Consider the following 14824-nt stretch of genomic DNA (forward strand, 5'->3'; position numbering starts at 1 on the left):
ACATCTTGAAATGTATCAGAGCATTGACTACGTGTCTTGACACAAACTGGTCAGTTCTTAGCAACAGAAAATATAATGTATGATGAGGATAGTTGCAGAAAATGTTCATATCAGAAGTAAACATGCTTAAATAAACAGGTTAAATATTTTTTGGTGATTTTTCTCAGGTGCGGTGTGGAAAAGTACCATCAACCTGAATAAATATTAACTATTATGCTTGACTTTTATAGATAATTCTTTTTAAAAGAAAATGTTGCAAGAAAAATGATAGATTTTCATCTGATAAAAAGACTGGATGTACTGGATTTCCTCGCAGTACAGTCCAAAACCCTATAAAAAGTTTCTTTTGTTCATGAATCACATGTAATTCTAAACCATTCCTGCGCTGTTAAGCCAAAATGATTCTTTCATCACTATATTACTATTATATTGAATTGTATTGACATTGTGGTGTATTTTTAAGAGAGAAATTGTTAACTTAATTCCAAAAGTTTTGGAAAAATCCAAAACATTGTAGTGTTTCTAATTGTGCTAATGGACCGGTCAGAGGTTAGTCGCGGCCCTCGGGCCACTGCAGGCCCCCGCTCTCTTATGAAAACAATAAATTAATGCTCACACAGTACAGTTTCTTAAGTTGATACAAACTTTCAGAAAGTCTGAGCACAAAACTTAAAGCCCAGAAGCAGCGCGCAGCCCATGATTTCCTTTCAACCTAATTAATTTGTCTGGGTTTGTTAAAGCGCTTGGAGGTGGTGAAGTTTGCACTATAGCTTTAGAAGAAACACACACTTTGTAGCTTACGCAAATGAGAAGTGATCATTTTTACCGCTCCTGTTTAATTGCTCGACAATTGAGGTGATCGGGAAGTTGGAAAGCAGCGCTGGCGTCTTGCCTGCCAACTGTTTGTTGCCTTCCATGTTGTTTTTGTTCTTTTATTTATCAGTTTACAGGGCGAGTTTGCCTCTCTGCTCTGAGAGGGCAACGTTCTCAGTCACTTGCTTTCTTAACTTGTTATTTTGTCTCAGCCGCAGGAGTTTGGCTTGTTGGTTGGAGTGCGGAGTCCCCGTGGGGCGCTCCTCTGCTGATGGGGCCGCTGCCTCGACCTCACTCATGCCTGGTGTGGGTGGCATCCGACAAGGGAGCGCACACTACGGAGAAAAGCACTGAAGATGGTGATGCGTCTGCTGGAATCTCTCAGGACGGAGCCTTATTCTCAGGGTCATGCATTCCAGCAATCTCTGTAATTATAAGCAAGTGAGGAAAAAAAAAGTTCTGCCTTTTCAAAACGAACGTGCCCTGCTTCTCAAGGGAAGCGTTCACATCTCTGAGTTCTAGGATGGATTTTAATGAGGCAAGTCAAGTGTGTGGTAGCATGTGTGTGTACATGCAAGTCTGCCCTCATCTAACAGGCGTAATTGACCAACTCTGTCTCAACGCTTTTCAGCGTTTAAAACAACAATCGCCTTCAGTGATTATTTCTTCATCGGGATTAAAACTTTTCCCAAGTTTTCTTTTGCCAGTGCACAGAAGGTGATGAGACCACGGGTCAGGATTAACTGCTGGAAGATCCCTTCACCGGAGGGCCACGGGTTCCGCTGGGGAGTGTTTTCACCCAGCTGAGAGGAAGAGTGAAAGCTCAGATGCGGGAGCACAGGCTCGCTGTGGCGCCTTCACGTCTAACTGAAAGCCGCGGGCGGCGAAGGAATCACAATGTAGCTGCTCAGTTTTACTACACACTCTTCATTGACCTGACACAGGTCCTTCAAAGCATTCGTAAGTGGACTGATATGTATTGCCTGTACTGCATTGCGACGGTGTCCACATTTTTACATGGCGATGGATGGTGATCTAACTGACCACTGAAATAAATTATACCTGTACAGTGGTACCTCGGTTCTCCACCACAATCCATTCCAGACGGCCGTTCGAGAAGTGAATTGTTCCATATCTGAATTGGTTTTTCCCATTACAATGAATGGAAAAAGAAATAACGCGTTCCAAGCCTTAAAACAGGCTTTTGAAGGAGTGAATGTAGAGTGTCTGCTGCAGGTGCGCTGTTCCTCTATGTGTGTGGCCGCTGCATGTGGGAGGGGTTGCCGAGTGAGTGACGTCTCTCCAGAAGTGAAGAGGTGCCCGGTGCGTGTCCAGCTCTGAATGTGCGCTTCTGTGCAGTTTGGCTGTGACCAAGTCATAAACCAAGTCACGCTCTGTCCCAGACTCGCCTCATCCCTGTCCGAGCTCCAGCCCACAACAGGACATCAAACCCTGGAGAGCGAGCACCTCCCCTGTGACACTCTACCACGGTCCAGTGCGGAGACAGGAAAGGTTTTACACCTCAATATGAAGAAAACACAGTCAGTAAATGTAGCTAACGGCACACGTCTGCATACAGAGGCTGCGTTATACACAATAACAAAGCATGCCATGGATCAGCTGATCGGTCCACGCACGTTATGGTTTTTCCGGCTTTTTTCGGGGGCATTCGAGTTCTGGATTTCCGTTCAAAATCCGAAGCAAAAAAAATCTCGAAGTTTTTTGTTCGAACTCCGATTTGTTCGAATTCCAAGACGTTGGAAAACCGAGGTACTACTGTATATGAAATGTAAAATGTTTAAAAGTTGCAAGCCGAATCCTGAACTGTAAAATGAAACCACAAAAAGTAGTGGCTAACTCAAGCTTAGCATTTCTAAATCAAGTGGCTAACATTATCTTAGCATTTGTAATTGAAGTAGCTAACATTATCTTAGCATTTGTAATTGAAGTGGCTCACAGTAGCTTAGCATTTCGAATTGAGGTGGCTAACATTATCTTAGCATTTCTAATTGAAATAGCAAACATGAGCTCTGCAGTTCTAATGGAAGTGGCTAACAGTAGTTTAGCATTTCTAATGGAAGCATCTCTGCGAAAGTCGACTTCTCTGCTCATCCTCTGGACTTCTCAGTTTGCACCATTTTCTGATCTTGTAGCCCTTTTTGTAATTTCCACAGTGACTGATACATTTTGGCTGCAGTCCTGGTGCTGTTCAGTTTAATAAAATCATTTATGATGTAATATTTAAAGAACTGAACACACCCTGGGAGTTTTTTGAGTGTAAAATGTATTATATTTCTGAACTTTTATGAGTATTTAATCACAAATAGCATACGTTACATTCTCTCCTATTGAGGTTAGTCACCAATATTATTACATTGCGATAATCACCAAAAACGTTGTGGTTCATTCGTCTTTGATCTCATTTCTTTTTCTTAACCAGGCAAAGAAAAACATTTTTTTTATTGCACCGATTTGTTCCCGAAAATGTATATTTGATTCTCCCCTCCATATTTATAAGCTCATCCCTGAGGGAACGTGCCATGTCAGACAGGTTTTGGAGCGCCGTTCCTCACATGAGGCTGCTTTCGCTTGAAGAGAAGCGTGGAAAAAAAAAAAAAAAAAAACAACTTCTGAGCCGTTGGTACTGTAACACTGAGACTGAACCGCGCGAGCGCCGAGTCAAGTCGAGGCTTTTCCCAGTTACTTTGTCACTAATGAAAGTAACAAAGAGCCCTGGAGGACAGAAGTGCACTGTTTGTTTGTTTTTTAGAGAGCAATCGAGGTGTTGGTGGGGAAGGTGGAGAAACTTTGGGAGAGCCGCCTGACAGTGCACTGAGACAGAGAGCGAGGAACTTTGGAGCGTTGTTAAGATTGAAGTTTTAGGGCACCGGAGACCTCCTGACAGCTACAAATAGATGTTTCATATGTGTGTGTTTACCAACTTTATTGTAGTTTGTGAGGTCTTTGAATTTACCAAAGCGCGTCACGTCAGTCTATGTCACTCTCGGCTTTATTGATCTTCTGGATGCACCTTGTGGCAGCGTGTGGGTGGGAGATAATTCCGGGGGGCTGAGGAAGAAATTATAGGATAAAAGACGTGAATGCACTAAATTGTGTTTTTTGAAAAGTGGCAGTTGACATATGACATATGTCATGGATGAAGTCGGTAGGTTTGTCATGGAAAAACACAGTACAAAGAGTGATTTTAGTAATAAAATGTTAAACTTTAATGTTTTTAAGAAATGACTTTGGCGATGTTGGGTGCTTGCTAAGCTAATATGCTATAATAAACAACATTCTTCGAGTGGGTTTAAGTGAGAAGTGGTCCGTATGCTCGCAGGGAGTTCAGTTACTCCTACAGTCCAAAAACACTTAGTTACTTTAAACGTACCTTGTACATTGTGTGTGTGTCTGTACCTGGTTTATCCTTACTTGTGTTACAGTTTAAGGATGAAGACTTCAAAATAACTGGGTCATTATAATAAGGTTTCAGTGTTGGTAAGAGTCCTGGTTACGGTTCGCCATTTGTTTTGGATGGAGGGTTAGGGAGAGAGGCTTTAGAAAGTGTCAGGACCATGAGTGTTCCACACAAAGATAGCAATAGAAACATTTGCAAACTTAGTTATGATTCACGTGATTTGAATCAGGATTTTACAACTCAATTAAAGTAGAGTAAAATGTTGTTGCATAAAACATGTTTTCACATTCTCAAGGTTGTGACGTCCTAAACCCAAGAATATTACCCAGATTCCAAAAAACAGCGTTGCTTTAGCATCCTATGCGAACACTTTTTTTTTCTGCAACGGAAATCAAAAACCAAACAAATGATGCTGTTAATGGTCGTCCGTTACACAGATATAAAGCGGCGATTCCGCACCTTAAATAGTTGGTTGAAAGCAGAAGTGCAACTCTGCTGTCTGCGGCTCTGGAATCTCTATCACATTAGCATTACTTCCTGCAAGTTGATTACTTTTACAGGATATGGCCTCATTATGAACTCCGAATTGAAAGGTAGGAATACCCGGCAGAATAAGAGCCGTCTCATTATGTACTCACATCATTAATTTTTATGGCTATAGTGAACTTTTATACTGAGTTTTCCAGGTTGGATAGCGCCACAGTAAAGGCTATCAGAGGTTGTTGTTAATTTCCTTCCTCCACTCCGGTTTGTATCCCTGAGTTGCCCTATTGACTGCTTCTCCGCTTCCCTGTTGGTCTGCAGAAAACTCCGGTTTGTCTCACACAAGCGTTGCAAATCAGGCAAGAAATGTGTTGAGTTTTATTTTTATTTTGGGGCTATGGTGGAGGAGGAGGAGGAGGGGGGCTGTGACAGATATATTTTAGACATGAAGGGTTCATCGTGAGGGCGGAGCAGCACTGTCTGCAAACACATTCTTAATATGACAAAACGTTTTAGTTACAGTTAACATTGTGTGTAGTTGATGATATATAGAAGTTAGTAATTTAATACTTAAATTGTTGCTGTTTTTTATGATATTTATAAAAGTTGATTCAATAGTACTGTACATTAATGTAGGAGTACAACTCTTATTGCTGAGTTTGCACATTTCCAATTGATTCAATTGTAATAAATTGTTAGCATTGTCAGTAGATTAAAAGTGATGAAATATAATACACATTGTGCTACTTTTTGTTTGTACTTTTTGTATTTGAAATGTTGTTTTCTACATCCACTTATGGGAAAATAATGTATTTACTTCAGGAGGTATCCTGTGTTGACAAAATGAAGTTATGATGAAATGTATAATGTATTCCTAAATGAGCAAAGTTTAACAAGATCAAAGTTGCTGTGCAACTTTACTGGCAATGGAATGCATTTGCACTTGCATTAAATATTTCACAAATTGACGCATGTAAAAAAAAAGGCTTATTAAATTCAGATTCAGAATGTATCATGTCAGTCCACTTTACCTTCAAATGTCAGCGTACTAACATGAATAAAGGATATTTATTAGATAGGTCGTTGCTCAGTTTAAGCAGTTGGATTAGGGTCACCTTTTTAAAGATATATATATATATATATATATATATATATATATATATATATATATATATATATATATATATATATATATATATATATATATATATATATGAATGTTTTAATTATTAATCTAAAGACTTGAATGAAATATTTATAAACACAAAGTGATTGTACTACTTTTCTCCCTGGTGGTAGAACAAGATGGTAAAAAAAATCCTTGTAGTTTAGCACAGCCATATGTCGCATTTAAAAGTTCAGTTGTTTGTATATATATATATATATATATATATATATATATATATATATATATATATATATATATATATATGAATGTTTTAATTATTAATGTAACGACTTGAATGAAATATTTGTACTACTTTTCTCCCTTGTAGTAGAACAAGATGGTAAAAAAAATCCTTGTAGTTTAGCACAGCCATATGTCACATTTAAAAGTTCAGTTGTTTGTATATATATATATATATATATATATATATATATATATATATATATATATATATATATATATATATATGTTCATGGTAGTAGTAGTAGTAGTAGAGGAAGTGTTCGAATCAGTAATCTATTTTTCAACTATGTTTTAGTCATTGATTCAATATTAATTTGCCATCTGTTTTACTAAACAGACAGATAAAAGTTCGATTCCACCAACTGCTGTCTGTTCCAGACTCATAACCGACGAGTGGAAAGAAAGATTTAAAGGCAACCCGCCTGTATTTTCATGCCCCTCATGTTTGGTGAAAAGCGTAATCTTTTTCAAACGTAGCACCGGTTGATCCAAACGTCCTCGAACGATAGCGCCACGTTTCCCTCGGCCGTGCCAAGCGGCTGCTGAAAACATGTCTGTTTCTGCTGCGGCACTTCCACCAGAAGGGGGACCAGTCGGCGGAGAGTGGCCGTCGGCGCGCGGAGCCAGTGAGGAGGACGGCAGGCGGAGGCGCCGACTCCGGCTGCAGACTTGGCACTCCGGATCCGGAGAGCGGCGGATCCGGCGCTCCGCATCTTGCGGCGCGCCCTCGGATTTTAATCATGCCTCTGTGTCTGTGTGTGAGTGCAGGCAGGCTGACAATGATTTCCTCAGTGATTACGTACAGAGCGAGTCCCTGCGGGGTAGGGGCCCCCTCTGGAGCCATCCTGATGGCTTTGGGGGCCTTGCTTCCATTTTCCATTATTATGTGGACTACCGGAGCGACAGCGCAGTCCAAGACCTTGCAGGTTGGTGATGAGGAGGGAGCTTCCATCTTCTCTCCGCTTCTTCATCCTCTTTTTAGAGCATTTTAGAGCACAATCCGCGTCTCATCCATGAATAGCAGAGTGGAGTGCGTTCACATACTTTTCATGGGGTTTGCTCGGAAATGTAGGCAGGCGGTTGTTTACCCCTTTTTGCTCCTTTTTTAGGGAGGTTTTGTTGCATTTTGATTTTTTTTCCTCTTCTTTTTTTTTCTTTTTGCTTTCGGTTCGCGGATTTTGAGAGATATCCCGCGTGCGTTCGGAGGCTCCACGCGCGCGTGCTTTTCCCGGAGAATGGGAGCACATGACGGGATATTCGCACACTTTCGCCGAATCCGAGCTCAACTCAGTCAAAGTGTAGCGTCCGGGCTGATTCTGGATTTCCCACCTCACAGATTAACCGAGCGTCGTGCGCGGATGGTCGCAGCTCCTCTGTGATGGTAAAGCGGTGAATGCGAGCGCTCTCGTCTCTAGTCGTGTTCCCAAATTGTCAGCAACTTCAGCGGGTTTTTCTGTAGGATGTCGCGCCGCAAGCAAGCGAAACCAAGATCACTGAAAGGTAAGTGGTTTGGTGGATTCTTTTCGTTTTTGGTTTCTCATCCCCCCCCCTCTTAAAAACTGCTTTGCTTGGTTGCCTACTACGTGTTTTCTGCTTCTTGCTGCGGATTCATGGCCGTGCAACAGTGCAGCTGCTTCACATCTGGATGCGTTATAGTCGGAACTGATGGAATGGGGCGCAGTCACGTGATGAGCTGTCTGCAAAAAAAACTAAGGAGGAAACATTTTATATGTTGTGAAAAAGGAGGGTGTGGGGCTGTGCGTGAACACACCACCGTTAACTTCCATCTATTGAGAATAGCTCACTAAATAAAATCCAACTTTTCCAGACTTCCTTCCCCCTTGAATAGCCGACAACTTCCCCCCTTCGCACTAAGACAGGAGTTGGACTTGAGCTGGCAGACTGTATTGTATTTTACTCAGCAAATAATTGTGCACAATTTCACATTCCCAGCTTGTGGTCTCTGGACCCACCTCTTTCACCCTCTCCCACCTCTCTTCTCGGAAGTCTTCATCTCAAAGGAAGATTACATGGTCTGCGGTAGAACATTCACGCAGGCACCATTTTAAATCAATACCCAGGAGAGCGTGCAAGGAAATCTCAAAAATCCTCCCTCCGCCGCTCCAGACGTGGATCACTTCTCCGTCTCTCATTGTTTTATTTCTGAGGCGTCTCTCAAAAGACACATCACTTTTATATAATTGTCTCCCGCCAGCATGCTACAAGTGTGTTTGAGAGGGAGAGAGAGAGGGAACATCTGGTAAGATTCGCCTGTATATCAAAAAGGGAGGTGGAGTTAATCACTATGCTAATCCAGAAAGAGTGATGAGTTTATTTTGTCAAGACAAATCTTGAACGTCTTCATCTTGGCTGCTGGAGCAGAAACACGTCATAGATATTTCCTTGTTTTGGCGCCGACCCACGAAAAGGGCCAGGCAGATGTTATTTATTGTTCTTTGTCTGTCTTCCTCGGGGACATGGATACTCTTATACAGATGTCCTCCAAAAAAAAAAAAAAATGGAATAGCTGTGCTGAAAAATGTATATCAAAGTTTCTCTTAAAAGCTGTGGTCAGCCGGGGAAGAAAGAACACCCTGTTTTTGGGGAAGAAACGGTGGTGTGTTCAAGTGTCTGGAATAGTTTTGTGTGTGTGTGTGTGTGTGCTGGGGATGAGAAAATAATGCTGTGACAGTTGGCACTTTCTCCCCCCCCTTGTGTACCCCAACACACACACTGTCTCGGTATTGGCTGCTTGAGGGAGTCAGAGGTTATGTTTTTGGTCCCATTGAGGAAAAGGGCAACATTACAAGTCCCGTTTCAATTAAGTCTGAGAGACAGATCCGGCTACGTTATTGCTTGGGGGAATAAATGGCACAAGACGAGACCATACATCATTCGCTTATATGCAAACACTTGAAGCCCAGCGACTGACATTTACTCAATCCCGGCCCTTCTACATTTCTCAACTGTGGGCACATTGTAATTTTGTTTTGATGTGCCGAGGCGTTCGGGTCAGCACATTTGCTGAGCAGCGAGGAAGGAGGATCTCCATTCAAATCCTGCTTGTGATGACTGCCACGTTGCCTGTTTGAAAGTACCGCCTGGAAATCCATCACAAAAACACCCTTCTATCTTCGCTTCTGTCAGACGTCCTTCTGAGGACTATTTTCTGTGCCATTTGCCAGAACCCCCCACTGTGTCACGTCCTCACTGTAAATATTTCACGTCTTAAAGAGTTGGAATTTGTCGCCACATGGTTGAACTCCTGAGAAGGGGATGATATGCTCGTTTTTTAACACAAGGAAATAAGCCTATTTTGGAGGCTTCAGTCCTCTCTGAAGAGTGGCACTTCAGCGTTGACTCAGAGCTAAATGATGCTAAATAGTACGCATTTAATCACAGCAATTAAGCACAACAAACCGAGTTAATTAAACTCTAAATCGTCGGGAATCTATTCTACCAAATAGAGGCAGAAGATGTTCTGGATCACGTGCTTCAGTCTAGAAGTTCACTAGAAAGACTAAAGTAAACTAAAGTTGTAATAATGAGCTTTAATGACATTAAAAACAAACTAATACCCTAAACATTTACACTCAAGTTACAGTGTCATGATGTACACTACATTGTCCTGTAAAAGTAAAGTGTAGAAATGAAATATAGTATGTCAGCATGTGAAATATAGTTGGCCAAACATTCTCTGCACTTGAATTAACAGCTCAACACAGCAGCAATAAAAACAAGTCAGGTTGCATGGACTCTCCCATGAAAACTGGGATTAAAATAAAAGAGAAAATATTCAACATTTTTGTCAATTCACAACACATTACTAATGATATTTATTGCTTTTTCAATTTCATGTTATTTAATTACAAAAGTACAGATCAAAACAGTCCACTTTACTAGAAATACTCACGCTAGTGCTAGCTATGCTAGTTTAGCAAATAAATGCAAAAAAAGTCAGACATAATTGCAGTTTATTTCATCAAATTTCTCCTCTTAACGTTGGTCATACTGCATATTATTATGTATTAAATTGGTGTTTTTATAACGTTCTAGTGTCTTATTAGTTTGGGGTATCAGAAGTGTGTGGTAAAGTCACTGCTGGAGTCACAGTTTGTGTCGACAGTTCTGTTCACGTCTCCTTGATGTCAATAGATAAATCATATGGCTGGATGAATCTGCATCATTACCAAACTAACTTGAGCCTCTTGTTTATTCGTGTGCTAAAACAACGCGCGGTGGGTTCACAATTAATGAACTGTGGCATAACGCCCATTAACACTTTTCTAATGTGACATAAAAATATGGTTAGTATTATCATTAAGGAAATTATGATGGAGCTGCGGAAAAAAAAATCCCATTAGCAGGGCTGTCAGTGCGCTGACGTGCGGCGTGGCGTGCTGGACCCAGTGTCGCGGGAGCTGGCCGATATCTCCTCCGAGTCGATGGCATGTGTCTCTCCTGTTGTCAGGGATTGTCTGCTGCGTGAACACAGACCCCCGAATCAAAGACAGTGATTGATACTCGCCACAAATGAAGAGATCCGATGCTGCGCGAGAGGCTCTGCTGGCTGCGATGCGTTGCAGCATAGGATGGACTATGAATGTTACCCAACATTATTAACACGCTCCTCTATTGCAAATTATTTATGACACTAATCGCCAGTTCAAATAATGCTCATTAAGAAAGTTATTCATGTGCAGTGTGTGTTCTCGTCCCTCTCTTCCCGAGCCTAATTGAAGAGGCTTGGCCTCTTGACCCGAGCTAAATTGAGTTGTAGTCCCTGTGGCGAGCGTCTCCTTCCCGGTCAGTCAGGGCGGATTACACAGCCATTGTGTTTAGCACTGTATCATCCAGGCTGCTTGTAACCAAGCAGATGAGTCACGCATATCTAAGAACACACACTCAGAGCTGCTTCACAAAGTGTTGCAGGACGCACAAACACGACGCTACGGTGCTCGCGATTCGATTCTGCCCCACAGCAGGAATTAATTTGATGGATTACAAATTGTTGGAGCTACTGAGAGATTGTCATGGCCGTGAAATCGTTTGTTTCACGAGTGTCTGTGTGCCGATAAATCTGCGTTTCAGATGTATTTTTTTTTGGCTTCCTGCAAAACAAATTTAAAGCCGTAAAGGGCTTTGTCACTCACCGAATGCACAGATGTGTTAATGCAAACCTCCAGTGCGTCAGGCGGCTTTAAACTCCTCGCTACGTACAGCGAACTCAGCAGTCGGACTAATCTAAGACACGTGTACCTCTTGTACTATGTCTCGTGTTTACTTTTAGATTTTAATTGGCACAAGTCGGATTGTGCTGCCACTAATATATATTTTTTTCCTTAATATATCTTTTTTTTTAATTGTAGATGATTCATTTTAAATCTATTTCTACCTGAACAAATTTGATTTATGAACTCCATACAACAAAAGTTGTGTTGTGACGTGACATTGTTTTAAGCCCTGAATTATGCTGCTAGTACTTGTCTTTTTTGTTGTTTATAAAAATGTTTTTATCTCTTAAAGATAACACCACGACATCTGTTGTGTTTAAGCTGTGAAGACACCACTGTACCTGTAGGGGATGTCAGCTAGTTTTATTAAAATACATTTTTATTAGACTGAATTGAATCTTTTATTTGAAAAGTTTTCCCCATTTTTTCACTCTTTTTTGTCGTCCTGACAGACTGAGTTTTATTTTAAAACATTTTCTAAAACAGAATAAAAAAATGACATTAAAAAAAGTTAGTTTTGAGTAGTGGCTTTTCTTATTTATGCTATGCGAATCCAAATTATGTTTGCAGTTTAAATGCTGTTTAGTATTTAATGTGTGTTCCGTCTGCACTTTTAATCGTGTCTAAAGTTTCCTTAAACGCATCACTTTAACACTATTGTCTGAGAAAACATTGTGCTACCACTTAGCAAAATGCTACATTGGTGACACGTTCCCCCCATTTTTGCTATAGCGTTGCATTGACTGTGCGGCCAGCGTGTTTACCGCTGCTTAACATCATGCTCCTGGATTACGCTGTTTTTTTCCTTTTGAAAATCAAATGAGTGATGTCGGAAAGCTCCCTGGTGTCTTCGGCATTGTATCAACAATACGTAGCAGCGTGATTACAGTTTGTCAGCGGCGGAGTGATACACTGTACCTTGTCAAACATTAATTAACTGATAGCGTTGAACAACAGTAGGGGATTAGTTGTCTTCGCTCAAAGTTACTGTCATTACGCGAGCGTTCAAGGATATTAATTAAAAGTGTCCGGCTATTTGTACCTGCGATGACTGTGGAGTCGGTATGAAGCGTCACAGTTGGCCCCCGCTCGACAGCTCGCGCTCCGCGATGGCTCCTCCTCAGCTATTCATTATCCACAAGACAGGTGCGAACAAGGAAGGCGTTTCTGTCGGTAGTGTGTGAAAACCTGTTTACTGCAAGTGAGTTAACTTTTAATAAGAGTTCCATAAGTTCTGGTGCTGGTGTGGAATGGATTTTTTTTTCTTTTTCGGATTCGTCTCACCAACTGGGAGGGTAATCAAAACACAAACACAAGCTCCTGCCACCAATCTGTGATCGAACCGTGGGGGATTTATTAGGACCCCCCTCCATCACTACTCCATTTAAATGATGGGAGATGCATGGCGCTCAACAGTGCTAGAGAAACTCATTAAACTCTCAGGGCGTCAGTCACAGAGGCCTCCTTTAGCGGGACAAGGTTTCTGTGTTGGCTAATGCAGTTCTCTGTGGGGACACGCTGCCCGATATTCCCTCGCTTTAATTGATTTAGCTAATTAATAGCCGGACCCATGGTTCCGATGTTTACGTCAGTTTACATTGTGACTCAGGGAAATATTTCAGGGCTTCGGGTGGAAGGAGAACATCATGGAAAGCTGCGTGATGGAGAGCAGGGATGTCAAACTCAATCAGAGCGGGGGCCAATATGTAAAACACAGTCTAGGTTTTGGGCCAAACTGAACAGGCTTTAAACAAGAGAAACGTAGCAGAATTCAACATCAATTTGCCGGTTAATTCGTGAAGACTTAATCAGTAGCTCAGTGTTTAGTGTCAAAACGCCTAAATTCTGCTTGACGTAAGTTCACTTGCTTTGTATTAGCTTGTTTGGCGGTAATACTATGGCACCGCCATCTTTGTTTGTTGATCGTCTATTACAAGTAGCAGCTACATTATCGCTACATAAAAAAAAATGAATATAACAGACGTCATCTGTTGTTGATGGAAAAGCTCAGCGGCTGATAAAATAGTTCACCTAGACCAGTTGGCGTGAGGTGCGTTCATTTCTGGATGCCACATTCACTGTCAAACTTCTGTTATTCTTTTCCATCCCTGTTGCTAGCATGTCTTGCTAACACTGAAGCTACTTCCTGTGCAACCATTTTAAGCAAAGCACGATCTTGTCTGCTTTATAGAGGAACTTAGCTCTACTGCAGCGTTATATATTTGTGTACTTTTCTAAAAACAATAACAACACAATTGCAAAACAACTTGACAATAGCAATAAACTTGCACGATCACAAAGAAGAATTTAACAAAAGGTATATCAAGTATGAGAGTTACATTGATGTACTCTGCGGTGTGCTGATATTGTTAATGTGTTCAGAAATCTGGTATTATTGGAAGCAAAAAAAAAAAAAAAAGATTTTGCACAGAAAACAAAAATGAAAAAATGAATCAAGGGTCTGATTTAAATTGAATAATTTGCCTCTCATGGACTCATGAAGTCAACCATAAGTAGCGTCTCACTAGGAGCAACATGGAGAGCTTCATGTTGTGCTCCATTCACTTTATTGTATCTTGTATCTTGCCTACTGGTGACGTGAGCATGGGATCTGCATTAAAACGCTCAAATTTGAATTCTTTGTCTGCATTTTTTTTTGTGTTCATGGGTGCCCTGAAAACATATTGTACAGATACAAAATATCCTATTTAAATGAGGAGGAAATGTTATTATACAGTGCCTTGATATTTTGTTTTTTGGACTCTGTTTTGTAAACAAATAATGATCCATTTGCCATTTTTTATTCTCATTTCATTTCGGAGATTTGAATGAATGAATGAATGATACATGGACTGAAGCACATATTTCAGTTTATATTAAGCATATTTATTTGAGCAAAGATTTGCCGCTATGAATGCAAAATATATCAAGTCAAGAGGTGACATGCAACACTCTGTTTTGCATGATTATAAGTTAGCAGTAGTTGAAGTGAACGAAAGCCGTTTTCTTTCGGTGTTTAATCTCGGCCAAAATGGTGAAGGGGAAAATGAGTTTCACAAAAACCACGCCGCATTTCTAAAACAACAGTGTTCTTCCACTCTGGCTCCTTGGGTAGCGACTTTTAGACGGCGAGATTCCATTGCAGGGGAAATGGTGGTAAGAACCATTTCAACTCCTCTGTCTCCACTGAAGTTTGACGCACGGCTTGACACTGACTCTTGCTCCCCCGAGGCGAAGAGTTCTGCCACTGTAGGATTCTGTCTTAATTATGCAAAGTACCGGATATTTTGTGCAATTTTTAAAAGTGCGGCAGTTTCTCCAGCAGCAGTCACTGCCACACTCTCCTACTGGGAGGTCCTGTCACAATTCCCATTCTTCTTCACCCACTGAAATGAAAGGTTGGGAAGAAAAGACATAATGGAGAATGTATTTCAGTTGCATGGGTGAAACGCAGCGTCCTTACTG

General features: G+C 41.1%; 1 protein-coding gene across 12 annotated transcripts in view; it reads left to right on the plus strand.

Annotated features, from left to right (window-relative positions):
• The first annotated feature begins 6725 nt into the window (after positions 1–6725).
• LOC128769813 (zinc finger protein 521-like) overlaps positions 6726–14824 on the plus strand; it is a 109432-nt gene continuing 101333 nt past the window's right edge. For 5 of the 12 annotated variants that reach the window (XM_053883805.1, XM_053883809.1, XM_053883810.1 and 2 more), the window contains exon 1: positions 6728–7051. Coding sequence is in view for 5 of the 12 variants with exons in the window: in XM_053883815.1 (XP_053739790.1) it covers positions 7586–7625 (40 nt within the window). In the remaining 7 variants the exon portion in view is untranslated. Of the gene's footprint in view, positions 7626–14824 lie in introns of all 12 variants that reach the window. The other 7 variants (XM_053883815.1, XM_053883813.1, XM_053883816.1 and 4 more) reach the window with 4 other exon arrangements.

The sequence above is a fragment of the Synchiropus splendidus genome, chromosome 13 (genome assembly GCF_027744825.2).
Source record: "Synchiropus splendidus isolate RoL2022-P1 chromosome 13, RoL_Sspl_1.0, whole genome shotgun sequence".
In the NCBI taxonomy this organism is placed as follows: Eukaryota; Metazoa; Chordata; class Actinopteri; order Syngnathiformes; family Callionymidae; genus Synchiropus; species Synchiropus splendidus.